Source organism: Urocitellus parryii, chromosome 9 (genome assembly GCF_045843805.1).
Source record: "Urocitellus parryii isolate mUroPar1 chromosome 9, mUroPar1.hap1, whole genome shotgun sequence".
In the NCBI taxonomy this organism is placed as follows: domain Eukaryota; kingdom Metazoa; phylum Chordata; class Mammalia; order Rodentia; family Sciuridae; genus Urocitellus; species Urocitellus parryii.
Genome location: NC_135539.1, coordinates 38,446,727 through 38,472,061, shown reverse-complemented (window position 1 = coordinate 38,472,061; position 25,335 = coordinate 38,446,727). Strand labels below are relative to the sequence as shown.

General features: G+C 52.5%; 1 protein-coding gene across 9 annotated transcripts in view; it reads right to left on the bottom strand.

The window, feature by feature from the left end:
- The window catches only part of Chlsn (cholesin), a 123,691-nt gene that overhangs the window by 2,803 nt on the left and 95,553 nt on the right, over positions 1–25,335 (bottom strand). For all 9 annotated transcript variants that reach the window (XM_077802423.1, XM_026405665.2, XM_077802422.1 and 6 more), the window contains exon 3: positions 3,048–3,241. In XM_077802423.1, the coding sequence (XP_077658549.1) occupies positions 3,048–3,241 (194 nt within the window). The remainder of the gene's footprint in view (positions 1–3,047; positions 3,242–25,335) is intronic.

Here is a 25,335-nt window from a genome sequence, read left to right as displayed (position 1 = left end):
AGACTGGGCCAGGACAGGTGGGGCTGGGAGAGTCCATGAGAAAGTGTGGCACTCTGCCTCCTGCTCATGGGGGCAGGGACAGCCTGTGGGCCTCACAATGTGCAGACATCGAGGGAGAAGGAGGGCTGCCATGCCAGTCTGGGCTGCTCAGTTGTCAGGACAGGCACAGAGATGCTTATCCCAGGGCTTTGCAGTGCTTGATCTTTGCGACAGCAGCTTGGTGGTGCCTGAACTGACCTGGCCCCTAAGTGCTGTCAGGGCTGTGGGGGCAGAAGAGGACAAAGAGCACTTGGGCCAGGACGGCAGGCCAGGCTCTCAGAGGTGAGACCCGCACGCTGGGAAGGGACTGCAGAGTGAATCCTGGGTAAGGCAAGGGCAAAGCCACTGCCATGGACAGCAGTCTTCAGGCCTGAGGCTGAGACACAGGAATACAGATGGCTGTGACAGAAAGATGGAGGGGAAGAAGACGACAGGGCTGCAGTACTCCAGCTGGAGGGCACAGTGGGAAGGGCTTGGGCCTCGAGCCTCACTGGCCTGAAGGCTGGCAGATCCTGCTGGCTGCTGGGGCTCTGGGTGGGAACACCACAGCTCTGTCCTGCTTCACACATGGTCCCTGGGGCAAAGCTTGCCACATCAGCTTACCTTCTTGGAACCTAGGGACTCCGTGCAGAGTCAAGAGAAGGCTGGGTCTTGTGCTACCTGCATGGTGAAGGCCCCAGCTCGCATGTCCCCATAGGAAGCTGACTTGCCCTCTTGGAAAGGGGACATTTAGGAGTGAGGGTTGGAGACAGACCCCTCAGGCTCTGTGCCAGGAGCCTTTGCTGTCTATCAGCCCCAAGCCCCTCCCTCTACCACCTGCTCTGTGGAAACGGGGTGGGCCCTTTGGAAACATCTCCTTTGTCAGACACAGTAGGAAGTAGGAGGGGGAGAGACATCAGGGTGCATTTCTCCCTGGGTCCTCTGAGGGGGAGCTCAGGGTTCTCAGCACCATGTCCCCAGGGAGACCTCCCTGGAACAGCACCCATGAACCCCATCCCACGAGGTCTGGGCCCCAGCCCTGGGTCTGGTACCCGCTGTTCTGAGTTCTCTAGAGTCCTTGCTCGTCTCACCAGCCGAGGCCCATTGCAGGTGTCTTCCCATACAATACCCCTTCCTGATTCAAGCCACTGTGTGATGCTTTCAGTCCCTTGACTGCCCGCAGACCAGGGGTTGGTTCCCACGTAAGCCCCTCACGCACACTCAGTCATTGAGCAGATTCCCAGAACACGTTACCACCTCCCCCGGTTTGTTCTAGCCTGGGACTTCCCTGTGGTGAAGGCCTGGATCCAAATGCAGCTGAAGCTCCTTGTGTCCTCTAGACCAGGAACCTAACCAGTGGCCCTAGGCCTGCCCCCCACCCCATGATGGCCTTTTGAGTGGCTGCTGACTGCTGGCAGGTATGGGGACATTGGGAGCAAAAAGACCAAGCAGCTGGAGGGCACAGTGGGCCCCAGACCCACGCCCCAGAGTTGCAGATCCTGCATTCCTGAGGTCCCACCCCAACCGGGCAGCCGGATCCCACAAGAGGAGACCACAGGGGAGGGAACACTGCCTCTGTGGCCCTACCAATGTTAGTGTGACTGCATCCATGCTCACAGGGAGATGGGGTCTGAGAGGGGCCCCTGGTTACCAGCACTCCACAGGTGCCACAGTGACTGCCATCTTACCCTGTCTCCTTTCCACCACCGAGACAGTGTAGTCAGGGACTGTCTTCCCACCCATTCAGGGGCAGGTCCACCCCACAAGGTGCCCCCACCCACTCTGGGTGACGTTGTAGGAATCCAGCTCTGATCTGAGAGGATATGCTTGCATGGATGCCACTGGCACCCAACCCTGTCACTCTATATAGCACTAGCAATAGGGGAAGCTTGAAAAATGAAAAAGGACCCTGCTAGTGACCGTGGGGAAGCGGTCATCTTCACAGGATGGTGAGCAGCGCAGGCATCAGGACTGGGCACGTCCACCCCAGAAGTACGTGCTTAGATACCCACTCTAACTACCCCTCTGTCTTCTCTCAGGCTGGCACCTGGCTACCTGTCACCTGGGTTTCCCCCATGTCAAACCAGCTGTGGGGTGACGCAGGGCATAGTTCAGAGGCACTAAGTACCTTTATACTGTTGTTCGGCCACCACTGTGGACCACCTACCGGCTTTCATCTTCCCAGCTGGCACCTGCACCCACCAAATGACAGCATCCTTGCTCTCTGTCCCCGCTGCCACTGTCACACTCCTGTCTGTGCCTGGGTCTGCCCCGAATGCTCCACTCGGGAAGAACGGCAACCCGTGTCTGCACTGTGACGCAGCCTCACCCACATCATATCACATGTCAGTGCTTCTTCCCCTACCGCCCAGAGCAGGAAGTAGGGGCACACATGCACAGGTGGTTGCAGTAGGAGCCCAGTTACTGGGGATGAGATGGAGGGACCATGGCCATGGGCAGCACCCCTAACGTGGACATGCAGGGACGCTCAGATGGGGTTATGTGATCAGGCTGCATATGAGAAAGCCCCCTCTGGCATGGGTAAAGGAAGGTTCATTTAAGGAACCAAAACTGTGGCCGGGGAGGGGGATAGTTGGAAAGTCCACAGGAGAAACCATGAGGACCTGAGCCAAGGTCAGCCCTGTGCTATGCCCTTGGCCAAGGGTGGGGTTGGGAGAGCACCACGACAGGGAGGTTCCCAGGGCCCTGACTCTTGGGTATGTGGCTGCCCCAGGCTTATGTGAAGCAGGCAGGGAAGGGCACGGGGGGGGGGCACCTGACTGGCATTCAGCAGAGGGCCACTTCTCTCCAGCCCAGCACTCTCACCCACGTGCTGTCTCTGAGCAAGGCCAGACCCCCTGGAGACAGGGCTTTAGAAGGAGGCCACCGTGGGCCTCAGGGAGACCTCCCATCCCGAGGTCCAGTCTGGGGTTGCAGAGGTTGAGGGTATTGTGTAAGCAAAGGGAGACACAGAGATCTGTGACCGCGGTGCCAGCAGACCCTTGTGTGGGAGCGTGTGCAGCTCTTACCCGCGGAGGTAGTCCAGGGCCAGCTCTGCACCTGAGCGCCTGGCTGGCGAGGTCTGGGCTGTGGCAGCGCCCGCCTCCCTCAGTCGCTTCTTCTCTTCCTTTTTCCGTTCTTTCTTCAGCTTCCTTTCCAGGACCCTCCTTTCCTCTGGTGACAGCTCGGGGCCTGGGGCCTGTACCCTACTTGCTGCCTCTCCCTGAAAGTCAAAGACAGGCCTGTCAGAGCTGGTGTGTCAGAATGAAGTGACCACAGCACCTCCCTGATTGATCTGTTGCAGAGCCTTGTCCTCCCAGGCCCCCGCAGGGCAGGACCCAGCCCTCTCACTCCATGGCAGAGCTGGGCTTCTTGGGGAGAAGGCTTACATGTTGTCACCACAGGCAACCACCAGAGGGCAGCAGCCCTGATGACACCTGCAGCTGCCTGGCACCAGCCTTGCTAAGTAAGGGGTCCTCCCAGTGAAGACCCCACAGGGAGTCTCTGACCAGGCTTGGGCATTCTGCAGCAACGATTCCCGGCCATCTTGGGCCAAGAAGCAGCCAACAGAAAACAACGGGAAGTGAAGCACCAAGTGGCAGCTGAGCAACTCTGGCCAGGGCAGAGGGGCTAATAAAGCCAGCAGCCGTGACCCACTTTGTCCTTCATGAAAATCCAGGACACTGGTGTTTACTGACCTAGACCAGGAGACCAGAAAGGGCACAGGGTGCCCACCAGGATGCCTTCCACAAGGGCGGACCCCCATGCACACAGGTTCTCAGAGCCCCTGCCTCCAAGACAAAAAGAACAGGACCCAGAACAGAATAGGGGCTTCCTCCTCCTTGCCAGGTCCCCTCACAGACCAGGACACCCTGAATCTGCTAAAACAAGAACAGGTCTCTCTGTAGCTCCCTCTCTGTTCAAAGAGGGGCTGGGATTTGAAAGCCAGGACTCCAGAGGCTGTGCTGGCAACTCCCACACACAGCAGGTCCAGCTGAGAGGAGGGGCCTGTGGCCGAGGCTTCTCTGTCCTGCATGGGCTGGTCAGTGGACATGGGATCTGAGGGCAGGGCGCCTGAGGACAGGTTTCCGTGAGCTGAGGGGCAAGAAAAGGAGCCTAGGGGGCAAGCTGGGCCCCTCAGAACCTGGCCTTTTGGCTCTCACAGGACAGCCTCTGACCAACTCTGAGATCAGAAACGATTTCTCAGGCCAGGAGGGCTGACTGGGCAGATGCCACAGAAAATCTGGCACCAAAAAGCAGCAAACAATTGGTACCCAGTGCAGGCCCGGCCTTTGCCCCCATGGCCAAGCAGGCCACACCGCACCACTAGGGCAAAAGTCCACCCAGTTGAACCACAGGGCTGTTGTGGGGGAGGGGGTGGACAGCAGGCCTGGGGTCTATTAGCATTGACCCTGAGGGAGGCTGGCAGGCTGGGGAGGACTGTGAAGGGTGGGGAGAGGTGGAAGCAATTGCCTCTGTACATGACAGCTTCATCCCAAGCCCAGCGCCCTGGCCTCTGACCCTGACCCTGGTTGGTGCAGAATGCAGACAAGAGGGTCAGAGGGGTCGGTCCTACAAGGGGATGTCTGTCTGCTCCCTGAGGACTTCCAGGGCTCTGCATGTGGGCAGTTTCCCTACTGCAAAGGCTGAGCGGAGACCAAGGCCAGGGGCCGTTTCACAGGACAGTGTGAGGGCCTGTAGGGTTCTAGCTGTTTATCCCTCAGTTTCCTGAATGTCCAGCACTCAGACCATGTTGTGTCTGAAGCCCACAATTCTGGAAGCTCCAATAACAGCTTCTTTAAAACCCACTGTACTTTTGGCTGCCAGCAACCTGATGCGCACAGTGCCCAGTACCCAGGTCCTGTCCTGAGAAAGCTAGGTGCCTCATGGAGAGAAGCTATTCCTTGGAGAGCCTCACTGAATGCAGCCACTGGGAGTGCCAAGGAGTGAGCCGGGTGCCCACGCCTGGATGCAGGCCCAGCCCATGGACTTCTGAGAAGCCGGAAACTTGAGATTTACATTTATAATCTCCTAAACTGTGAAGGCCGACAATTGCCAATTCCAATTAAATAGGGCATATTATGACGCCAAAGACCCATCCGCATGTCAACTGTCTGAGGAGGCCAGCACAGATCTGAGACCCTGACCCCGGGGCCAGAGAGGTGGCACACTCTACCTGCTGTCATGCAACGTTCCCAGGGTGGAGGCAGAGACGGGCCTGGCTTCAGCTGTGCTCCTCCACCAAAGGTCTGCCATTCTCAGCAGCTGGAGGCAGCAGACACACCCACCAGACTTGGGGGCCACCGTGCCAGGGGACAGGCACTTACACACCTCCCCAATCTGGAACGAGTTTTCTCCAGCTGCCATGGTCTGACAACTTTCTAAAGGAGGTCCTCATTAGAAATAGCAGCGTTAACCTACCACTACCACATGCATCGACTTCACTTAAGGCGGTTCTAAGGTTTTAACTGGCTTAGGTTAACGCCAGTCAGTAAAGGGAAGGCAAGTATCCAATGAGGTCCTCGAGGGTCCCTTCTGGGGACTGGCCTCCTGGAGTAAAGAAAGGACCTAAGAAAGCCAAACCTGGTCCTGTGACTCACTAGAGACTTCTTTAAGTGTCCTGCCTACCCCCAGGAGTGGGCTCAATGCTGCCTGAGTCCACCCCATAGGCCAGGATCTTCTCCATGGGGTAGGCAGTTCTGGGTTGAAGCCACAAGGGCACAATAGTGTCCTTAATGAAAGTAGGCACCCACTGCCTGAATCTGCACCTGGGCCTGTAACACCCCTTTGTCGGGACCACCTACCTTGATACTATTACACAGGTATCCTAGATATGATGAAACACAGAAATGAAGTAAAAATCAAAATCTCAGCAACAGTCTCCTACAGGTCTAGCAGATTCAGGGTGTCTGGAGCAGGCGTTCTGTGAGGGGATCTGTTGGGGAGGAGTGAACCCCCCCAATGCCGTGGTCAGACGGGTGCTGAGTGTGCACACAGGCTCCACCACCCCAGCTGCATGACACTGCCAGCCCAGGGCTCTGCCCTTTGGGATTTGGGGGTACCAGGTTGTGCTCCTGGCCTGTCTCACCCTGATGTTGCCTAGCGGGGCATATGGTGTGGCAGGAGGCCCTCCCCAGGTAGGCAGACTGCCAGGTGAACCAGGGCTATTGCTCTGAGCATGCCTGTGGTCCCAGCCCACTGTTCACTGTCCACTTTACATGTGGCAAACTGGGGTTACCCCACAGCACTATGCCACCAGGTGTACCCAGGGGAATTCTCTTCCTCCTGGGGCTCCTGGGCCTCTTTTAGTCACAGCCAGGTGAGTGTTCTCAGGTCAGATGTACTAAACGGCTGCTTCCCTCTGGTCCCTCTGCTGTGATGATACCTGTAGGTTCCAGAGTGAGTGAGAGTCACACACAGGTGTGTGGAAGTTGATCTTCCTAGAGATGAAGTTGGCAGGGTTGGGGCCAGAGACATCAATGTTCTGAGAATTTGCTGCTCTGTGCTGAGTCATGATCCACATGCAGTTTAAGACCTCATAGGTGAGGTTGCCATGTCCACCTGTCGGCTGACAGAGGACCGCAAGATCCACACTCCTGTCTCAAACAGGGAACCCAACTCTGATCTGGCTGCCCAGGCCCTCTGGCCAACCTCACCTCCTGCATGTTCTTGGGGGAACCAAGACTTGTGTCTGCTGTGGCCTATTCCAGGAGCCCCGGAAACGCAAGGGCCCAGGCTGGGTGGGGCTGGAACAGGCCCTGGGCCTTGCAGATTGTGGCCCAAGTGGCTTTGCTATCTGCTAAGGAGGCGAGGGCAGCTCTCTGGTCTCTGTAAAGGCTCAGCACTGAGCTGCAGCAAGCCTGCAGGGGTCAGGGTGCTTCTGCCTCAGCTTATTTTGTCAAAGCGTGCAACAGGTAGCCCAAAGGAAGACAGGTGAGCTCCCAACAGATATGCCACTTCCCTTTCCCGGGGCCCCCTTTGGGCTGTGGATTTGAGGACAGGCTCCAAGAATCCCATAGAACCTACCTCTATAGGAGGAACTCCATTCCTCCCCCTTCTAAACTGCGGGATAGAAATGTGGGGTGATGGGAACAGCAGGCAGGATTGGCTCTAAGGGTGATAAAGAGTCACGACTACCACTCCAGACCACCATGGCCACAGAAACCCGGTCTCCAAAGTTCAGTTCATACCCACTCAAGTAGGACACTGTGCTGTCTGCCTGTTCCACAAACATCTTAACTCCCTTCTCTGGAAACCTCGCTCTCTGGGAGCAGCAACTACAAGGATCGTTGCTGTGACAGGACTTGACCCGCCCAGCCCGGCTCCTAGGTGAGGGTGCCCTGGGGGCTGTCTTTGAGGTGGATGCCCCAGGGTTTGGGCTTTCAGCCACATGAAAGACACCAGGCAGCACTTTCTCCCTCTGGAGTTATGGTGTGGGATGTGGCAGCAAGCACCAGCATGACGCACAGCTGTGACATGGTATTGTCCACCACAAAGGCGTGGCCTTGTTATTTGTTTGCACACTTAATCAATTGAGGGTGTCAGGAGCCCTGGATGAAATTTTCTGACTGACCACTCTGAAGCCTTAAGGTCGGGGTGGGGTAGGGGGTCACACACGCAGCCGGGTGCTCCAGGTCCAGCCTGTAGGCCAGCATGCCTTGGCCTTAGGTGTCCTGCCAGGGCCTCTGGCCCCACACTTGGGCTTCATGTGATCAACAGAAGCTTCCTGTGTCTGGAGGCAGAGTAACCTGGCAGGCAGAAAAAGAGCCCATTGTTTCCTGGAGCTCCCAAGAGTGAAGAAGTAGTCTCGCCTGCACAGTTGGAGGCTGGGAACCATCAGCCCCAGCCTGTGACGCTGCCTGTCTGCAAATGCAGGAGCTGTCCAGCCCAGCGCCACCAAGCAGGTGTGCAGGGAGATGGCTGCTGCCCTGGGCGTCAAGGCCTAGAGTTTCTGAGCGCCCACTGAGTGAAGCATTCTTGGAATTATGGAGGGCAGTGGAGAATGCGCCAACCACATGCCAGCTGCAGAGGGGGTCTGGGACAAGTGCCCTAACCTTGTATGATTCTCAATTCACTGGAAGCAGGGCTTACAGCATTTCTACTGCCAGGGAACACTCCCAGTGTGGAAACCAAGGTGCACACCTAATTGATGTGGCAGTGCTGGCTTTAGTGGCCAGGGGCTGGGGCTTCTCCTTATCACCAGCACCTACCAGCAGGGTGGAAGCAGCTCCAGGGACTGTGTCCAGGGCTCAAAGAGTCTCATGTGCCTCAATGACCTACGTTCACCTCTGCGCACAGAGCAAGGTCCCCTCACTCCCGTCTGGCATGCTTTATTTTCAGAATATGCAGCTCCAGAAGGAGCCAGAGGCCTAGAACTCAGCTGGATGTGGATGAAGACTCTTCATTGTGGCCGGAACCCTCCCAAGCTCTGACCTAGCACACACCAGCCCACATATGTCACACAGTGCACTCACACCAGCACCCCACGCCACCACCTCTGCTCTGGGGTAATGCCCTAGCAGAACACTTGCTCCTAGTGTAGGCTGTGGGACTTGTGGGTTTGGCCACAGCAGGGACACCCGAGTCAGACAGCATGAGCCTAAGACCTGTAGTGGTGTGGCCCCACAGGATCACGGTGGGTGCCAACAGAATGAGCATGAGAGATTACAGTAGAACTTTGCATCCTCTTCCCATGCAAAATCTTTGAAACTGATGTGTACGGCACATATTTCTGATTCAGCTTCAGTGCCTGCTGACCCTGGGTTTTCTCCATTGTGTCCCATAGCCTGGCCAAGGCAGATGAGGGCCTCCTACAAGGCAGCCCTGTGTATGACACTCAGTGGCCCACCCTGCATGTCTGTGCTTCTTGCCTGTGGGAGGAGGCACTTGCTCCTGGGGTCCAGAGAAGTGTGATCCAGTACCTTCCTGAGGGGGGATTGCTGGGGACTGAATGGATCAGAGCAGATCAGGAAGACTGACTCAGCAATCCGGGGATCCAGGGAGGCTGCTGGCAGGCAAGATGAGCCCACCCCAGCCTGCTTCCTCCAGCTGCTGAGTGGTCATGTCCTCTGCTCATGGGAGCACAGGGCCCAGCAGCCAAGCCAGAGAGCTGTGCCAGGATGTAGCAGAGCTGAGCCATGCCTTGCGTCTAGGACCATCTCTCTCCAGTTGTGGTCTGTACCTTCTGCCTTTGCCAGATTTCCTTGGGCTTCACAAGTAAGGAAAAAGAAGAGCTGAGTGCAGGACAAAACGCAGCCCTGCTAGGAGGCATTCTGGGACAGGGGCACCTCCCTCAGGACCTCCTTGGGCCCTGACCTGGAGTCCAACAGACACTCGCCTGCCTGCCACTCCACTGGAGTCCTGAACAACTGGGATCTGGCTGACACACAGAAGAGGAAGTTGCAAAGGGGCAGGCATCTCCTCCTGCCCAGTCTGCAGGTCTCAGCTGGGCAGACAGTGGACTTGGGAAAAGCCCAGAGGCACATTAAACCAAAGACTTTTACTGCAACCACTTCTGTGCAGCCCCATGCTCCATGCAGGACACCAGTGCTCCCTCCCCACTGATCACCTCACTGCTGCCAGCTGACCACCTCCTGGAGATTATATTGGGAGAGACCTGGGGGCAGGCATGCATGGCCCTTGGGTGTCCCACTCCGTGAGGTCCCCACACCTGTGAGGGAGGGAGGGAGGGAGGGAGGAAGGGAGGGAGAGAAGTCAGGGCTCTAGAACCTCTCAGGGAAAGTCAAACTTTCTGTAAGACCCTGATACGCAGAGTTGGGGACCAAGAGGCAGGTGACACCCGCTCTTGAACAGACTAGGCTAAGGAAGAGCTCGGTGGCGAGAAGACCTCACAGCGCCATAAGAGCCGTTCTTCTCCAGAAGCCTGTTCACCATGTGGTGTGACCGAGCCTCAGCAGTGCTGGCTTAAGGAACACTAAACCAAGAGTCAGAAAGTAGACCGGGTGTGGCGTGGACAGCGTCTAGCTGCCCTTGTGTGGCTTTGACTAAGCTCTGTAGGGTATGACCCATCTCTCCAGCCCCACCTCACCACCAAGCACATGCACCCAAGGGTGCACCTTTCCCTGGGACGAGGCTGGGTGTGCATATGGATTCTGGCCATGTGACCCTCCCCTTCCCTGCACCTGTGAGGAGCAGAGAGACAAAGAGGCCACTCAGATGGTTGACACATGAGGACAAAGTCCCAGAGATACAGAGCTTTGGCCACATAGGACAGAGGCCAGGTACACAGGCCTTGCTCTCGCCTCTCATCTAGGACTTAGGTCCCTAGTCATTGTACCTGCTCAACAGCCACTGAGAACACTCAGCATTGTGAGGAGTGACCAAGTGACAGCAACTTTGGGAGGGAAGAACGTGAGCCCTGCACAGGCTGAGGCTGCTGTTTGTCCTCTTGATAAGCTGTCATCTGGCGACGGACTCAGGTCTACAAGAAAGAAGCTTGTCTCCTGCCTGCCTGCGTGCTTCCAGACCATGAAGCCTCTTCCTCCCACCTCCTCAGACCCAGCCCAAGTCCACACTCAAGACGTGCTCATTTAACTGTCCGCACCCTTAACACTTTGAGAATGTGCCCAGGCACATTCTCAATCAGATTTTTAAAAAAATATTTTTTAGTATCGGTGGACACAGTATCTTTATTTTCATGGGGTGGTGAGGATCAAACCCAGTGCCTCATGCATGGTAGGCAAGCACTCTACCTCTGAGCCACAACCCCAGCCCCCTTAATCAGATGTTTTTTACTGCAAATGTTAAAATATAAGAGGGTAATTCACAGTAGCATTTTTTTCTCCTTTCCTGAAAAACACGGAGAACAAAAGAAGGAGCATTTAAGATTTGTCTTTATTGAGACAATTATAAAAAGCCAAGGCGGATGTGAGAGGTAATCCAGGGACACTGTGAGTGCCCCTGCCAGGATCCGCCTAGGGTAACATCCACAGATAAGTACAAGGCCACACCCAGGGTCCCACCAGAGACAGAGCGGGCAGCAGGTTTTTGTAGTGAGGAGACGCACACAGGTGGTACAGCTGCAGTTATTACATGAATACAAAAATCACTAAATTCTTTGAGGCTAACTCTTTTTCTCCCCAACACAATACTTGACTAGCCCAGGACGTGATTAGCATTTGGTTCCTTCCTTGCTGTGGCACAAATGGGACAATAAACTTCCTCTCTTCTGAGACATCTTGTTTAAAATTGGAACAACACGAGAAGACCTGAGCGTCAACCATCCAGGAAGCTGCCGTCTGACAGGCGGCGCGGGGTTCAGGACAAGCAGCCTCGAGTCTCGCAGGCACTGGCCATGCAGGTGCTGAGGCGGACGCCGGCTCTGTCGTCGAGGCGCTCACAGGCAGGCATACGTGAGCTCCTGGAGGACAGGGAAGGCGGCCCCCCGGTCCAGCTCAGTGCTGAGGGGGCCAGGGAAGCTTTTGGGCTGAGGTGGCTCTCTTGCCAGAGCTCAGCTGTGATCACAGGGTGACACTGACCTAGTGACCCCTTCTCAGAATGATGTTTCTAAATGCATAGAGTGGAATCTGCAGACGCACAGGGATACAAAACACAAACTGAACTCAGCAGCAGGATGTGAAAACAGATCAGAGCCCCAGTGATACATATCTTCACTAATGCATCAAGTGACAAGACCAAACAGAGGAAAGTGGAGCTGAGGACAGTGAGATGTCCCTGGTTGCGACAAGAAATGAAAGCTCCTGTATTGCCACTTTCCAGGTGAGTCTTGCCCAGGTCACGGCTATCTACTTCAGCCATGGCAGGAGACATCGTGTCACCTGGAGGTTAGTAGAGACACACATTTATTCTATCCAGGCTAAAACCTCCTGACCTGACACTCTCACTAAAGGTTAGGACAGAGTCCCAGCTCTCCATACAATAGTCTTGGGAAGTCCCTCCAGACAGGGACTTCGCCCATCCTAATTTACCAGTCTTCAGCCTCACCCCAACTGGACCTCAGAGAATATGATGAAAGACTTCAGACCATTTTCCCAGAAATTCAATGTCATGGTTTCAGACCCCAGAACCCCGGCAGGGCCCCACTCCTGGTTCTAGAGAAGGAAACAGTTTCAAGGGGTGAGGCCTCACCTACCATCACAGTGCAAGCCAGAGGTGGGGCGAGGACAGGGCCCCAGCAGACTTTCTTTTAGAATTCTGTGGCCTCGGTGGATTGTGGGACCTGTGTCCCAGCCAGAACTGAAAACCAACTCCTTGCTTGTGTCCTGCAGAGGTGGCAGCCTCAGAACAAAGGCCCCACACACGGGAGTGGGCTCAGTCACGCAGAGCTCTCCCACGGCGTCTTAATCCACGTTCAGCTGCACACATCAGCAGCCCACGTTGGTTGGCAACACCAGAATGCACCAGAAAACAACCCTGGGGTGAGACATGGCAGCTGCAAGGGCTTTCGCTGGTTGGTGCTGAGAGAACACTTAAATCTTTATTCTTGCTCTTCTTTTAACCCAGAATTAGAAATCTGTGGTGTGAGGCAAAGTTTGCTAGATGTTAGGAAAAGGGGCAAGAGGCACCAGCCATCTGATGCCATCGGCTCTGCACCCAGGTCTTTCAGTTTCCCAGTCTGAAGATAGAGGAACCTCCAACGAGACATTGTTCCTGCTCAAGAAGGAAACCAAGGCTGACAGTCCTGGGTCCACACAGATCAGGCTTATAGACACAAGGTCCTCAGAGTTTGCAAATCGCTGTTCTTATTTAGTCCATGCTCTACCATTTCACAGGCTTTCATCCATCTGTCCAATGTCACGGCATACTCAGCTGTGCCTAGGAGCTCACTCCTCAGTGGAGGACAGACAGACATAAGCACAAAGGACAGGGAGACCCTGATGTGTAGGAAGTGGTGGGGGAAGGGGTGGAGGTGCTGCTGGCAGGCACATGGGGTCAGTCCAAGAAGGCAAAGGGCCTTTGTTCCTTTGCCTCACAAGCCAAAGGATCAGTCCCAGTTGGCCTTCTGCTGCAGCTGATACCAGTGCCCTGGCCTGAAGCCAGAGAAGCCTGGGGCTCCCTATCTGAGCACCACAGGCTGCAGCCACAGGGGGAGGGAGGGCGGCTCAGGAGGGCCCATGTTGGGTGCTTCAGGAACAAATGAGAACCAACCCCTGCTGCCTAAAACCCCTGACAGGGAAGGAGAGACAAACATGAGGCTACTCCTGAGACCAGGAGGATGCAGTAGGTGTGGGAGTGGGAGGCCGAGGGGAAGGGTGTGGAGCCCCAGCTGACATAAGCCTAGGGGAGGAGACAGCACAGGTCAGAGGAGGTGAAGGGAGGCCTCTGCTGAGGGGCCACACGCCCCAGGAAGTGTCAACAGCTGCCAAGAGGCCTAGGGACACAGCTTTCTGCCTACACCAAGGTCAACAGAACACAATGCAAGGCAGAGAGCAGGACGGGAAGATCCAGCCTGACCTCGCCACCACGTATTTAATTGGAAACATTTCCAGTACAGGAGGAACCAAGTTGGTGACAAGTCCACATGACTGCCTACATCTGGCAGTCATCTCTGCAGAGACTACACTGGCCCCGGGGGGAGCTAAGGGCGGGACTTCTCATTTGTTGGGTTCAGCTAGTACCTGGCTCTCTGACTCCAGGTCCGAAGAAAGACTTTTTAGACCAGGAAGAGCCCTGAAAGAGCTGCTCGGGCCTCTCCCCCACAGCCTCCCACTGCCCAGTGACCGGCACAAAACACTGTCGGGACCAGGGGCTCCTTCCTGACCTTGGCTGGGGGAACCCACAGCCCCTTCGGTCCACAGCACTCCACAACTTGCAATAGAGGCATCATGACCACCACTCAGGGAGGTGGCTAACAAGTCTGAAGCAGGGACCTGAACTGAGTCACTTGATGCCAGAAATACCTTCCTGTTTCTCCAGATCCCAGAGGCCCAGGCCCTACATCTCTGCTGACAGTCCTCAGTGAAGCCTTCAGGAAGATGAACATGCCCCTTGGCTCAGACTCCCCTTTGGTATAACAGCTGTGTTTACCCACATGCAGGGCTGCCTGGGGGCTCTAATTAGATTCTAGGCATAAGGATGCCATCTAATGGTGCATAAGACTGGACATTTGTTACTACTGAGCCCATGCAGCTTGGAACTCAGATGAACCCAGCATACAGACAGCCCATGTGGAATGTCACAGGTATGGCTTTTAGGGCAAGTGATCACTGGGAATGGAAGGCAAAGATAACACACACAGAAATGCTTCTGAGTGTTTGTTACTAGAAGGTTGTTTTACTCTGCAACTCCCTGGCCAAGCTTATTTCCATCCTAGCTATTAAAGTCCTGATCTTCCTTCATTTTATCTGTGGAAAAATATGACTGACTAGGAATCCAAGGCTGCATTTTGTTTTTAAACTGGATTGCAATTCTGGCAGGATGATAGTTAGCAAAGGCAAAGCTGGGCAAAATGCTAAGCATGGGAGTGAGTTTCAAGTAACATTTAACACACAGAAAACATGTTTCTCAACAACTTGCAAGAAATTAGCTGACAGTTGTTTCTAATTTGTTGGTGCAGATCTTGCCATTTCAGTGCAACCCAGATTCTTAATATCTAAAAAACCTACTGCAAAAGTGCAGAGTCACCCAACTCACAGCTGCAGCTCTGGCTCCAGGGTGCAGTTGCAGAGAACACGAGGTCTCCATCTTATCTGAGGGAGAGAAGTGACTGAAAAGGGGGGGGGGGAGATCAACTTTGCACAAGATTTTCAATACGGTCTTCCTGTTTAAACCTCACAGTCTCTGGCTCTATTCTTCCCGTGATGTTAAAAAGAGTGACTGACTTTTGAGTACTAACTGAAACACCAGAACTATGTTCTCACGAGGGGGGGCACTTTCCACCTTCAGCCCAAACTTTAAAAGGGGGAAGCTGGGGAGGGGGCCTCTTGCCCTGTGGGTTCTGCAGACACTGGGTACCAGCACCCCAAGCTGTTCGAGGGCCTGCAAAAATGCTTGAGCTCCGGTAAAATAAAACAAAACATGCTACTGGCTCCAAAGTGAGACACAGCAGAATCAAATAACTAAGTTCTTCGTTAAATGTCTGTAAAGTTCACCCTACAACAATTTCACTGTCAACTGCAATTTTCATTTAAAAGTTCTTTATGGGTTAGAGTTTACTCCGCAAGAAATTCTAGGTGTACACAGTGAATTAGAAAAAGCACACTGCCAATTAAATAAGTTTTTCATGGCCAAATAATTTCAAAAGCAAACCAACGAATATACCGCGGGGTCGGTGAAAACTCGATTTGCCCGAGGCAGGGCCCAGCGAGGGTCGGAAGGGCTGGGCGCCCAGGGCACGGCTGCACCATCCTCGCCTTGCCCCGCGGACCTGCCCCTCTGGGAAGCCAGGTCTTGCGCGCGGCTGGGCCCGCGCCGCTGCCCCGCCCCGGGGTCGCTGGGCACCTGTCGCCGCGGGGCGGGGCGGGAAACCAGGACAGGACCCGCCCGCTCCCTCCCCGGCCCGGCGCACTGACCTCCGGGTCCCAGGCCGGCGGGCGTCGTCAGCACGGACCGCCAGGACGGCCAGGACCGCGCCCGCCGCGCCTGCGGCCCGTCCCGCAGCCCGCCGCAGCGCCAGCACACTGCGCATGTCAGGCCGCGGGGCTCGGCTGGAACCAGATCCAGCCGGCTGGGCAGTGACGCAAGAGCGCGCTCTCTCGGCGTGAGGGTGGGCCCCCCCGTGGGCGGGGCCGTCGCTGCTGCACGTGGAGCGCGGCTGCAAGCGAGGCTGGGGCGGGTCCGGCACCGAAGAGGTAGGGGAGCAGGTACTGTCATGGCTGCGGTCACTGCCATGGCCATCAGGCGCTGTTCTGTGTGGGAAAATGGGCGGCGGGCGGATGGCGTGCTCCTCCCACACACTCAAACTACATTTCCAGCTCTGCTCACCGGAGCACTGGGGCTCAGGGTCCCATGGCTCCCACTACAGGGCAGGAAGCCACCCATCGTGGTCCTCCCACCCCCCAGCACTGATTGACTATCATCTTGCAAGACCTCTCACCTCCCAGGCTCTCCTGCGCATATGCTCCCCTTCCTGGAGCACTGCCAGCGGGGCCCACAGCCCCACCACTGCTCTTCTGCACCTTGGCCCCCAGCTGGGGCTGGGCTTCCTTATGAGTGCCCGCCCCCACAATACCAAAGAGCCTTTCAGAGGGTCTTGCACAGAAGCTCGCACTGCTGACATGCCTGGCAACATGGTGTTCAATAAATACTCCTGGCACTGGGAGGCACGCTGCATTTTCTTCACCAGGCAAACAACAACCCCTAATATCAAGACAGCAGGTCAATTTTATGGTTCCAGGAAATCGCAGCCACACTTGGAGGACCAAGTGCCTGCCAGATCCACCCTGGGAGGACTTAACAATAAGTACTTGAGGAGGAGAGGGAAGAAGGGGGCCCAGACGGAGGGGTGGCCTGTCACCCAACCCCTGTGGCAAAAAAGCAGAAGCCAGGTGTTCTAGTACATGTTGTGCTTTGGCTGCTGATGCCTGTTCTAGAAGGTTCTTTCCTGCACTTGTTGTGCAAAGCCAGGGGTATAAGTGTCCGAGCCCCCATACTTGATAAGGATCTCCATGGTGCCTGAGCCAATACTGCACTTTCTAGTTTTTTTTTTTTCCCCCCCTTGGCCATTTCACCAATACCTGAGGGCCGGTCCACACACAAAGGCTTGAGGCCTGCTCAGTCAGGCATACCTGCTGGACTACAAAGGCCCAGCCAGATCTGGATGGACAAAGGTAGAGGGAGGGTGAGGACTAAAACCTTGCTGTTGACATCAGTATTATTTTACAGATAAGGAAACTGATGTTTTAAAATATTAGTTTCAGGGAATGGATTCAATTCTGGGTCTTCTGGGTCCTAAAAGACCTAGTGCTGACCTGCTGGTGCATTTCCAGCGTAAGCCCTCTGACCAAGGCAGCCACCTGCCAGCACAGGAGCTTCTGGCCAGGTTTCCTCTTCCCCGTGTGCCCTTCCTACTCAACAGGCTGCTTTGGGGACTCAACAAAGAGAGCAGGAGGGGGGAAGCTGGCTTAGCAGTAGGGTTTAGCCTCAGCAGCCTGGGGCAGGGGCACTGACTAGGGCACACGAGATGGGCATGCACATGCTCTCCACATATCTGTGAGGCAAGTTGTATATACCAGTACTCTCCAAAGTGCTGTATGCCAGGTACCGTAGGATAGTACACCCTACACATTGGGATACTGTCCTATGTGCTAACTACTGTGGGAAACAGATAAAATACCTGCCCACCTAGATAGAAGATTGAGGCTATGATACCAAGAAAAATGAAGTGGGAAAGGAATAGAAGGAAGCATGGGCTTCTATTCTGCAGTTCAAAAGGCTGGGAGGATGTAAATCTGAATTAGCACTGCAGGTTGCACTGAAAGAGACCCCAGTAGCACAGCCATGTGGACATCTGGAGACAGCAAGCACCAAAATGCTGAAGAGGAACACAGAGCACCAGGGGTGGGGTGGGGTGTGGTGGTGCGGGAGGGTGTGCCAAGGGTGGTCAGCTTGGCCACCAGGAAGTAAGAATGAGCCTTTACAACAATAAATGTTGGCAAGGATGTGGTGAAAAAGGCACACTCCTATACTGCTGGTGGGACTTCAAATTGGTGCAACTACTATGGAAAGCAGTATGGAGATTCCTCCAAAAATTGGGAATGGAACCACCATTTGACCCAGCTATCCCACTCCTTGGTTTATACCTACTATAGTGACACAGCCACATCAATGCTTATAGCAGCTCAATTCACAATAGCTAGACTATGGAACCAACCTAGGTGTCCCTCAATAGATGAATGGATAAAGAAAATGTGATATACATACTCAATGGACTATTACTCAGCATTAAAGAAGAGTGAAACTATATGGCATTTGCCCATAAATGGTTGGAGTTGGAGAATATTATGCTAAGCGAAATAAGCCAATCCCACAAAACCAAAGGCCAGATGTTTTCTCTAATATGCAGATGCTAATTCACAATAAGGCAGGGGACACTAGGGAAGAATAGCATTACCTTAGATTAGGTAGAGGGAATTGATGGGAGGAAAGGGGAGGGGATGTGGGGATAGGAAAGATTGTAGAATGAAACAGACATTATTACTGTATGTATATGTATGTGACTAAATGACCAATATGATTCTGCAACATGTACACTCAGAAAAATGAGAAATCATATCCCATATACGTATGATATATTAAAGCGCATAAATGCAAAAAAATGAGCCTTTAAAACCAGGGCCCAGGCACCCCTACCAAGACTATGCAGATTATCCAGCTATTCAGGAAGACACATTCTTTTGATTAACCAAACTGCCTGTCTGGGCAGCATGCCCCATTTCCCTGCCTGTCACCTCCCAGAGGAGCTTGTAAAACCCCGGGAACAAGCAGGGTTTGGTGGTGCGCCACAGCTGGACCTGTCGACCTGCTCGTGCACGCAAGGCTGTGTCACTTCACTTCCCAACCACTCTGCATGCTTGGAAACTATGTCCCTAGGATGAAGCCTGGGGGTGTGGTGGGAAACCCCCAGTGGGTGGTCTGCTGTCACCCCAGCAGGAGGAAGCAGAAAAGCGCAGCACCCCATTTGGCAGCATGGGGTATCCTCCACCTCACAAAAACTGAGGACCTCAGGCCCTAGAGCCTTGTGCCCCTGGCCCAGCAGCCCCCTCCTCCTCAGAGTGGGCGAGAAAGTCACAGTCAAATGGTCCGTGACAAGGCACTTGTGGAGGTGGAGAGTGGCAAGAAACACTTTAAAGAAATCCAAGAGTCATTAACCAGACAAGACAAGGATCCTGACACATGTGTAGCACCTCTTCAAAGGCCCCTTCAGTGTCACCTCAGTCTGTACACTCTTAAGACTCTGGGTGATACCCCTCAGAGAAACTGGTGGGCCCCCAGGAGCTGGTGACCTTGTCCTTCTCACAGGCTAGAAACATCTTCGCCACTTAAAAGGAGAATTAATATCAAGTCTACAAATCTTTTCTAGAAAAAATGAAGGAAAAGCATCGCAAGCTGTCTTGTGCTGGAACAAGAACGATGGATGGAAGTCTGTATTTCCACATAGCAGCATCAAGCACCTGGAGGTTAATCACAACACTACTTGGTACCGCTCCACACAAATGAAACGCGTAGTTGTGGATTAACAAACACTTAAGAATGTTGGATGGAAAATCACAAGACACTGACGGAGATTTTTAAATATCTAATAAATGGAGAGACCATACTGTGTTTATGGAATACCAGATAACAGAGTAAAGACGCCGATTCTCCCTCATTTAATTATTGTTATTTTATTTATTTATATTTTTGGTACCAGGGATTGAACTCAGGGGCACTTGACCACTGAGCCACATCTCTAGCCATATTTTGTATTTTATGTTTAGAGACAGGGTCTCACTAAATCGCCCAGGTTGGCTTTGAACTTGCCTTACTCCTCCTGCCTCAGCCTCTGAAGTTGCCTGCTCCATAGTGTCTAGCAGAGATTTGATTTTTTGATAAAGGTTGTAAAAGCAACTAGTGGAAGAAGGGAGTGTTTTCAACAAATGATGCTAGAACAACAGGACATCCCAGGGCAAAGAAAGAAACCTTGCCAAAGAAGAGGAACAAATGGCAAATGAGCACATGAAAAGATGCTCAATGCCGTATGTCATTATGGAATTACAAACTGAAACAATGAGATGCTGCTTCACAACTTAAAAACTCTGATACTCCAAATGGTGGTGAGGATGTAGAATAACAGGAACTCTCATTCATTGCTGGTGGAATGCAAAATGGTGCAGAGGAGAGTTTGGCAGTTCCTTACAAACTAAACATTTTCTTACTGTGCAATCCCACAATTGTGTTCCTTGGTATTTACCCAAAGGAGATGAAAACTTATGTCCACACAAAATCCTGCATATGCATGTTTATAACAGCCTTACTCATAATTACCCAAACTCAGAAGCAACCAAAGTCTCTCTTAATAGGTGAATAAATAAACATTGGTATAACCATACAGTGTACTGTTATTCAGCACTAAAAAGAAATGGGCTATCAAGCCATGGAAAGCCAGGCAAGATCTTACATGCATGTTGCTAAGTCAAAGAAGCCAATGTGAAACGACTACATGACTTCAACAATATGACATTCGGGAAAAGGTAAGTTATCAACAATAAAAGGATCAGGGGTTGAGGGAGGGAGGGATGAATAGACAGGTAGAGGACTGAGTATTCTCAGGGCTGTGAAACCATTCTGTGTGACACTACCATGGCAGATACATGTTTTACATCCACAGAAGGCACAAAACCAAGTGAACCCCAATGCAAATGATAGATTCTGAGTGACAAGATGTGTCAGGGATGTCTTGCTGTCCAGAAGAGATATACCGCTGCTGCTGTAGGGGCACTGATAATGGGAAAGCCATGTGTGTGCAGGGACAGGAGGATATGGGAAACATGGTCCTTTCCACTGAGTTTTGTGCAAACCTACCAGTGTTCTGAAAAAAAGATTTTGAATAAACCATAAGCTTCACAAAAATGACCTTGAATGGGTTATAAATTAAACTCAAATATTAAACTAAGACTTTTCTAAGAGAACATAGGGGGAAATCTTCAGGACTGGAGATTTAGCCAAGAGGTCTTCAAAGGACACCAAAAACAGATCCATAAAATTTAAAAGTCAAAACATCAGACCTCACCAAAATTGAAGAATCTTTTGCTCTGCAAAAGAACTCAAAAGGATGTCAAAGACAAGCTATGAAGGGGGACAGAATTTTTAGAAACTGTATCGTAGCAGGAGTCTCCTGTCTAGAATATGTAAACAAGTAGAAAATGAGAAAAAGACATTTCTCTGAAGAGGACATTCAGATGGCACATAAGCAGACAGAACGGAATTCAACATCACAGCCACGAGGGACAAGCAAAGACTGACCCTACAGAGATACTGCCGCAAACTTTCAGAACAACTACGACAATGACAACCCGAAGATGTGGGAGACCGGACCTCACATCCACTGCTGGTAGAAATATAAAGGGACACAGCGACCAGCAAAACAGCTCAGCAATTATTAAAATCTAACATGAAATACCAGATCATGCAGCAATGAGGAAACGAAAACTTAATGTCCACACAAAATCCAGGACATAATTGCTTATGGCAGCTTTATTTGTAGCAACCAAAAAGGATACATCAAAAAAATGACCTTCAGTTGATGAGTGGTTAAAACATGGCACCTCCACACCAGGGGTTTTACTTGGCAACAGGAAGGAACAACTGCTGAGACCACAGCAGCTGGGCGACCTCAGGGCATTATATGTAAAGTCATAAGAAAGTCAGTCTCAAAGGCCACACTCTGATTCCATTCCTAAGGCATAAGACATTCTCGAGGTGACACAATACAGAGATGGGGAGCAGATGAGGGCTGCCAGGAGGCAGGTGGCCACAGCTGAACAGTGTGGTTGATAAGATCTGTGGTGCTAGGCGGCCCTGCACCCGCTCTCATGGAGCCAATGGGAGCCTGCACAAGGATGAAGGGCCCAGAGCGCACACAGTGCAGTGACAGGATCCTGGTGTAGAAAATGAGCTAGAGCTGTGTTAACACTGAGCCACTGGGAAGGTGGGTGAAGGGAACAGGGACGACTCTGCTATTTTTCTAATCTCCTGAGAATCTATAACTTTCAAAAAATGATAAAAGAGCTGAGTACAGTAGCACATGCCCGTAATCCCAGCAACTTGGGAGGCTGAGGCAAGAGGATCCCATGTTTGATACCAGCCTGGGAAACTTAGTGAGATTCTGTCTAAAATTAAAAGGGCTAGGGATGTGGCTCAGTGGTAGAGTGCCCTGAGTTCAACCCCCAGTACAAAAAGGAGAAGAGGGAGTGGGAGGACAAAAACCTCACCATCTGAAGGCCTCTCTGGACAGAAGCCCTCTTCTGCACCTGCTGGTCTAGGCCACCAGTGGAGACAGCTGCCTTTCTAGTGTCAGAGGTCTGGGCTCCTGGGCCAGGGCCAGGAGCCCACGTCTTAATGGGCAGGGAGGGCAGGCTTGAAGATGAGCAGGTGCAGTACCAGGAACCAGGGGTGCTCGTAGCTCTCCCCTCGTGGACCCCCAGGAAGGAAGCACTTCAGGCATTCTGTTTTTAATTTTGACTAAAGGTCTGGAAGGAGAAAAGATACCCCTAGAATAAAAACTCTAGTTTCCCAGTAATCTTCTATCTTCCTCTTCAGGACTGGCTGTGATGTGTCCGCTGAATCACAGGGTTGGGGGTGGTGGTGGTGTAAACTAGCCACCGAGGCACTGGCTTTGGAAGCACATAAGGACATTAAGTGCCAGGACAGCCCACAGGATGGTTCTGGCCACCTGTCCATCCGTTGGCTGGGCTTGGGGTTGACCCACATATCTGGAAGGGGAAGCAAGCTCCCTGCTGCCAGGTCAGGCATGGCAGCCCACCCTCAGCTCCTACCCAGTGGCTAGTTTTCAGGTCACAGAACCAAGAACTTGGGCATCCCAGGGCTATGCTGGGATCTGCATGGTGTCCTGTGGCACCAGGAAGCACATGCTCTCTTGCTCCTTCTTTGATCTTCATGCACAGAAGTAGAGTGTGTGGGCTTCTTTCCAAGCAGGTCCTAGCGGGAGCAAGGGGACCCTCCAAAGTCAGGGTTTCCCTTCCTGCCAAATAGAGCTGATAGAGCCTCCCCTGGTGGGTGCAAGATCCTGGTGATGGGTCATACCAAAGCACCCTGACTCTGCCCAGAAGGGCATGCACTGTCTCCCTCTGCCTTGGTCCAGGAACTTGTGCATCTCTGGTGAGCCTGACCTCGCTGAGTGATTCTTGTAGCTACTGGGAATTCTACCTCAGTGTACAGAATCACACTGCCATCTGCATGTGTGAGAGGAAGTGCAGTGGAGGGTGCCCAGATTGTTTTAGGGAAAGCAGGGAAGCCTGAACCCTGAGCAATGTGTTCTCTGGGAAGCCTGACTCACCCTCCAACCTTGGAGAACAGCAAAGGGCAAGGGGCTAGAGAACTGTTGGTGTTGTCATCAATTCTATCTCTTAGATGCAAAAGGCAACGGGGCTTAACAGCTGGCGTCACAAGGAAGTTCAGTAACATCCTGGGGCTAACCCACGATTCAGTGAGATCATCCCCACCAAGAGATACAAATCTGTACAACGCCCCCATGCCACATCCCTCTCACCCCAACTGACACTGCAGACAGGAGCAGTTTTCCAAGCAGCTGTTTTCCCCAGCACTGACAATGGCATCCAAGGTCCCAGCCTTCTCCTAGTACAAGATTCAGGCTGCACAATGGGCAGTCCCAGCCCTGGTGTTTCTCATTAGCACATGCAGTGTCCACTAACCTGTGCCTTTTCCCTTCTTGGCATGACTTTCAGCTAAACTGATCCCTACTACTTGCGGAAGTAGAGTGGCTATGAGTGACAGGGTGAGCTCATGTAGGTGAAGGTGACCCTTGTGGATCTGTTGGAGCTAATGCACAGGGAGCAGCTGGCAGGTGGGACCTAGAGAACCCCAGATGCCCTGGGCTGGAGACAGCTTCACTTCCCTTTGCCACCAAGCCTGGCCATCAATGAGAGTATCCCTTGGGGTCCTGGCCTGCTGGGAAGCAGAGGTCCTCTCTGGCTCACAGACCAGGAGATGATGGAGAGAGGCGGCCATAGGCAGGGTAGGATGCAGCTGGAACCAAGAGTCAGGTCCAGACACACTTCCTATACCCATCTCTGTCCTTGTCCCTCAGGACAAGTCTCCTGTGGAAACTGGCCTGCAGTGGGGGGCACTGCCAGCAGCACAGTGAAGGCTGCTGGCCTCTGGAATATTTCTGTCCTGGTTGGAAGGTGCTTTCCTGGGCTCAGCTGGAAGGGGCATACTTTGAAGATTTCCCTAGTCCACTACTGACTTTCTGCTCCCATCCCTGGCTGGTTTGCCGGTGTCACAGACAAGGCAGCCTGTGGGCGGCTTGGCCCAAGTAACCTGCAGCACTCGACAGCTGCACACTTACCCAGCCACATCCTATGGCATTCCAGGGATGGGCAATACAGCCCGGTTTCTGACCAGGACTCCAAAGGCCTCAGGCTGTTTATACACTGGAAATAACAAGGCTACTCTTGGGCAGATTGCTAGAAGGACCCCAGGTCTCAAACCTAATCTTGAAAGCCAAAGACCACCTGGGCTCAACCCTGGCTCCATTACCTGTTGCATGAACTTGGGCAAGTTGTTTGAGTGTCCTCAATTAAATGTAAAATGAGGATGACAATAATACTGTATTCCATCAATGCTAAGGCACATTTTCTCTCTCAGCATCTCAAAAACCATGATGTTTTTTAAAATTGACAGTGTGTCAGAATTTAACTGGCAGGATGGGGATTTTTAAAAAAAGTAATCCATAAAATAATGGTGCATATAACATTAGTGGTATCTTAGATTTGATAAAATGTAGAACTATGTACCTCAAAAGGTTGTCTGAGGCAGAAAACAAAAGCTGACTCAAAACGAGCCTCAGGTGTCACTGATAGGTAATTTTAACTGATCTTGGCAAGAGCAGCACCTAGTGCTCTGGGGCAAATGTGGTTCCTGCTATAGAGCCTGGTATGGGGCTTATGTTTGGGAAATGCCTTTCTGCTCCTAAACCTCAAGCAGACCTCAGCCTCCCTTGCTGACCTTGGCCAAGTAAGGTGCTCAGGTTTAAATACTGGGCCAGCCTTGTGGCTGTTCTCATTATGTGTTCCATTCAACCCCTGGCGACATAGCAAGTCTACCTCAAAATCTTCAACTTGTAGGCTTCGATTTTTTAAAAGAAATCCTTTTGCATCCTGGACCAGAACATGCTGCTATGGTACAATTCACTACAAAAATTACAGCCAAGTAAATGAATGAATGTGTGTGTGTGTGTGTGTGTGTGTGTGTGTGTATATATATATATATATATATATATATATATATATATATATAGGCTTGGAGATTGTTTTCATCTATTTTACTTTTAAAAATTCATACACAGTTATTTCTAGTGCATTATAGTTATGCATAACAGTGGTGTTCAGTTTCACATATTCGTAAATGCACTTAAAATTTTTCTCCATTTCATCATAATGTATTTTTTCAACTTTTCCAACATTTAACAGTAGCTCAGGCTTCAAAGGAGGTGTTGTCTCTTTAAAAGGCTTTCCAGTGACCAGCTCAGTGTATCAAGAAACTCCTAAATCCGGGAAGTAATGGATGAATTCCGAACTAGCAAACTCTGGGAAAGAGGGGCGTGTGTACCTGGAAGGGACAGATTGCAACTGACTCATTTCCTTCAGAGGGTGGCGG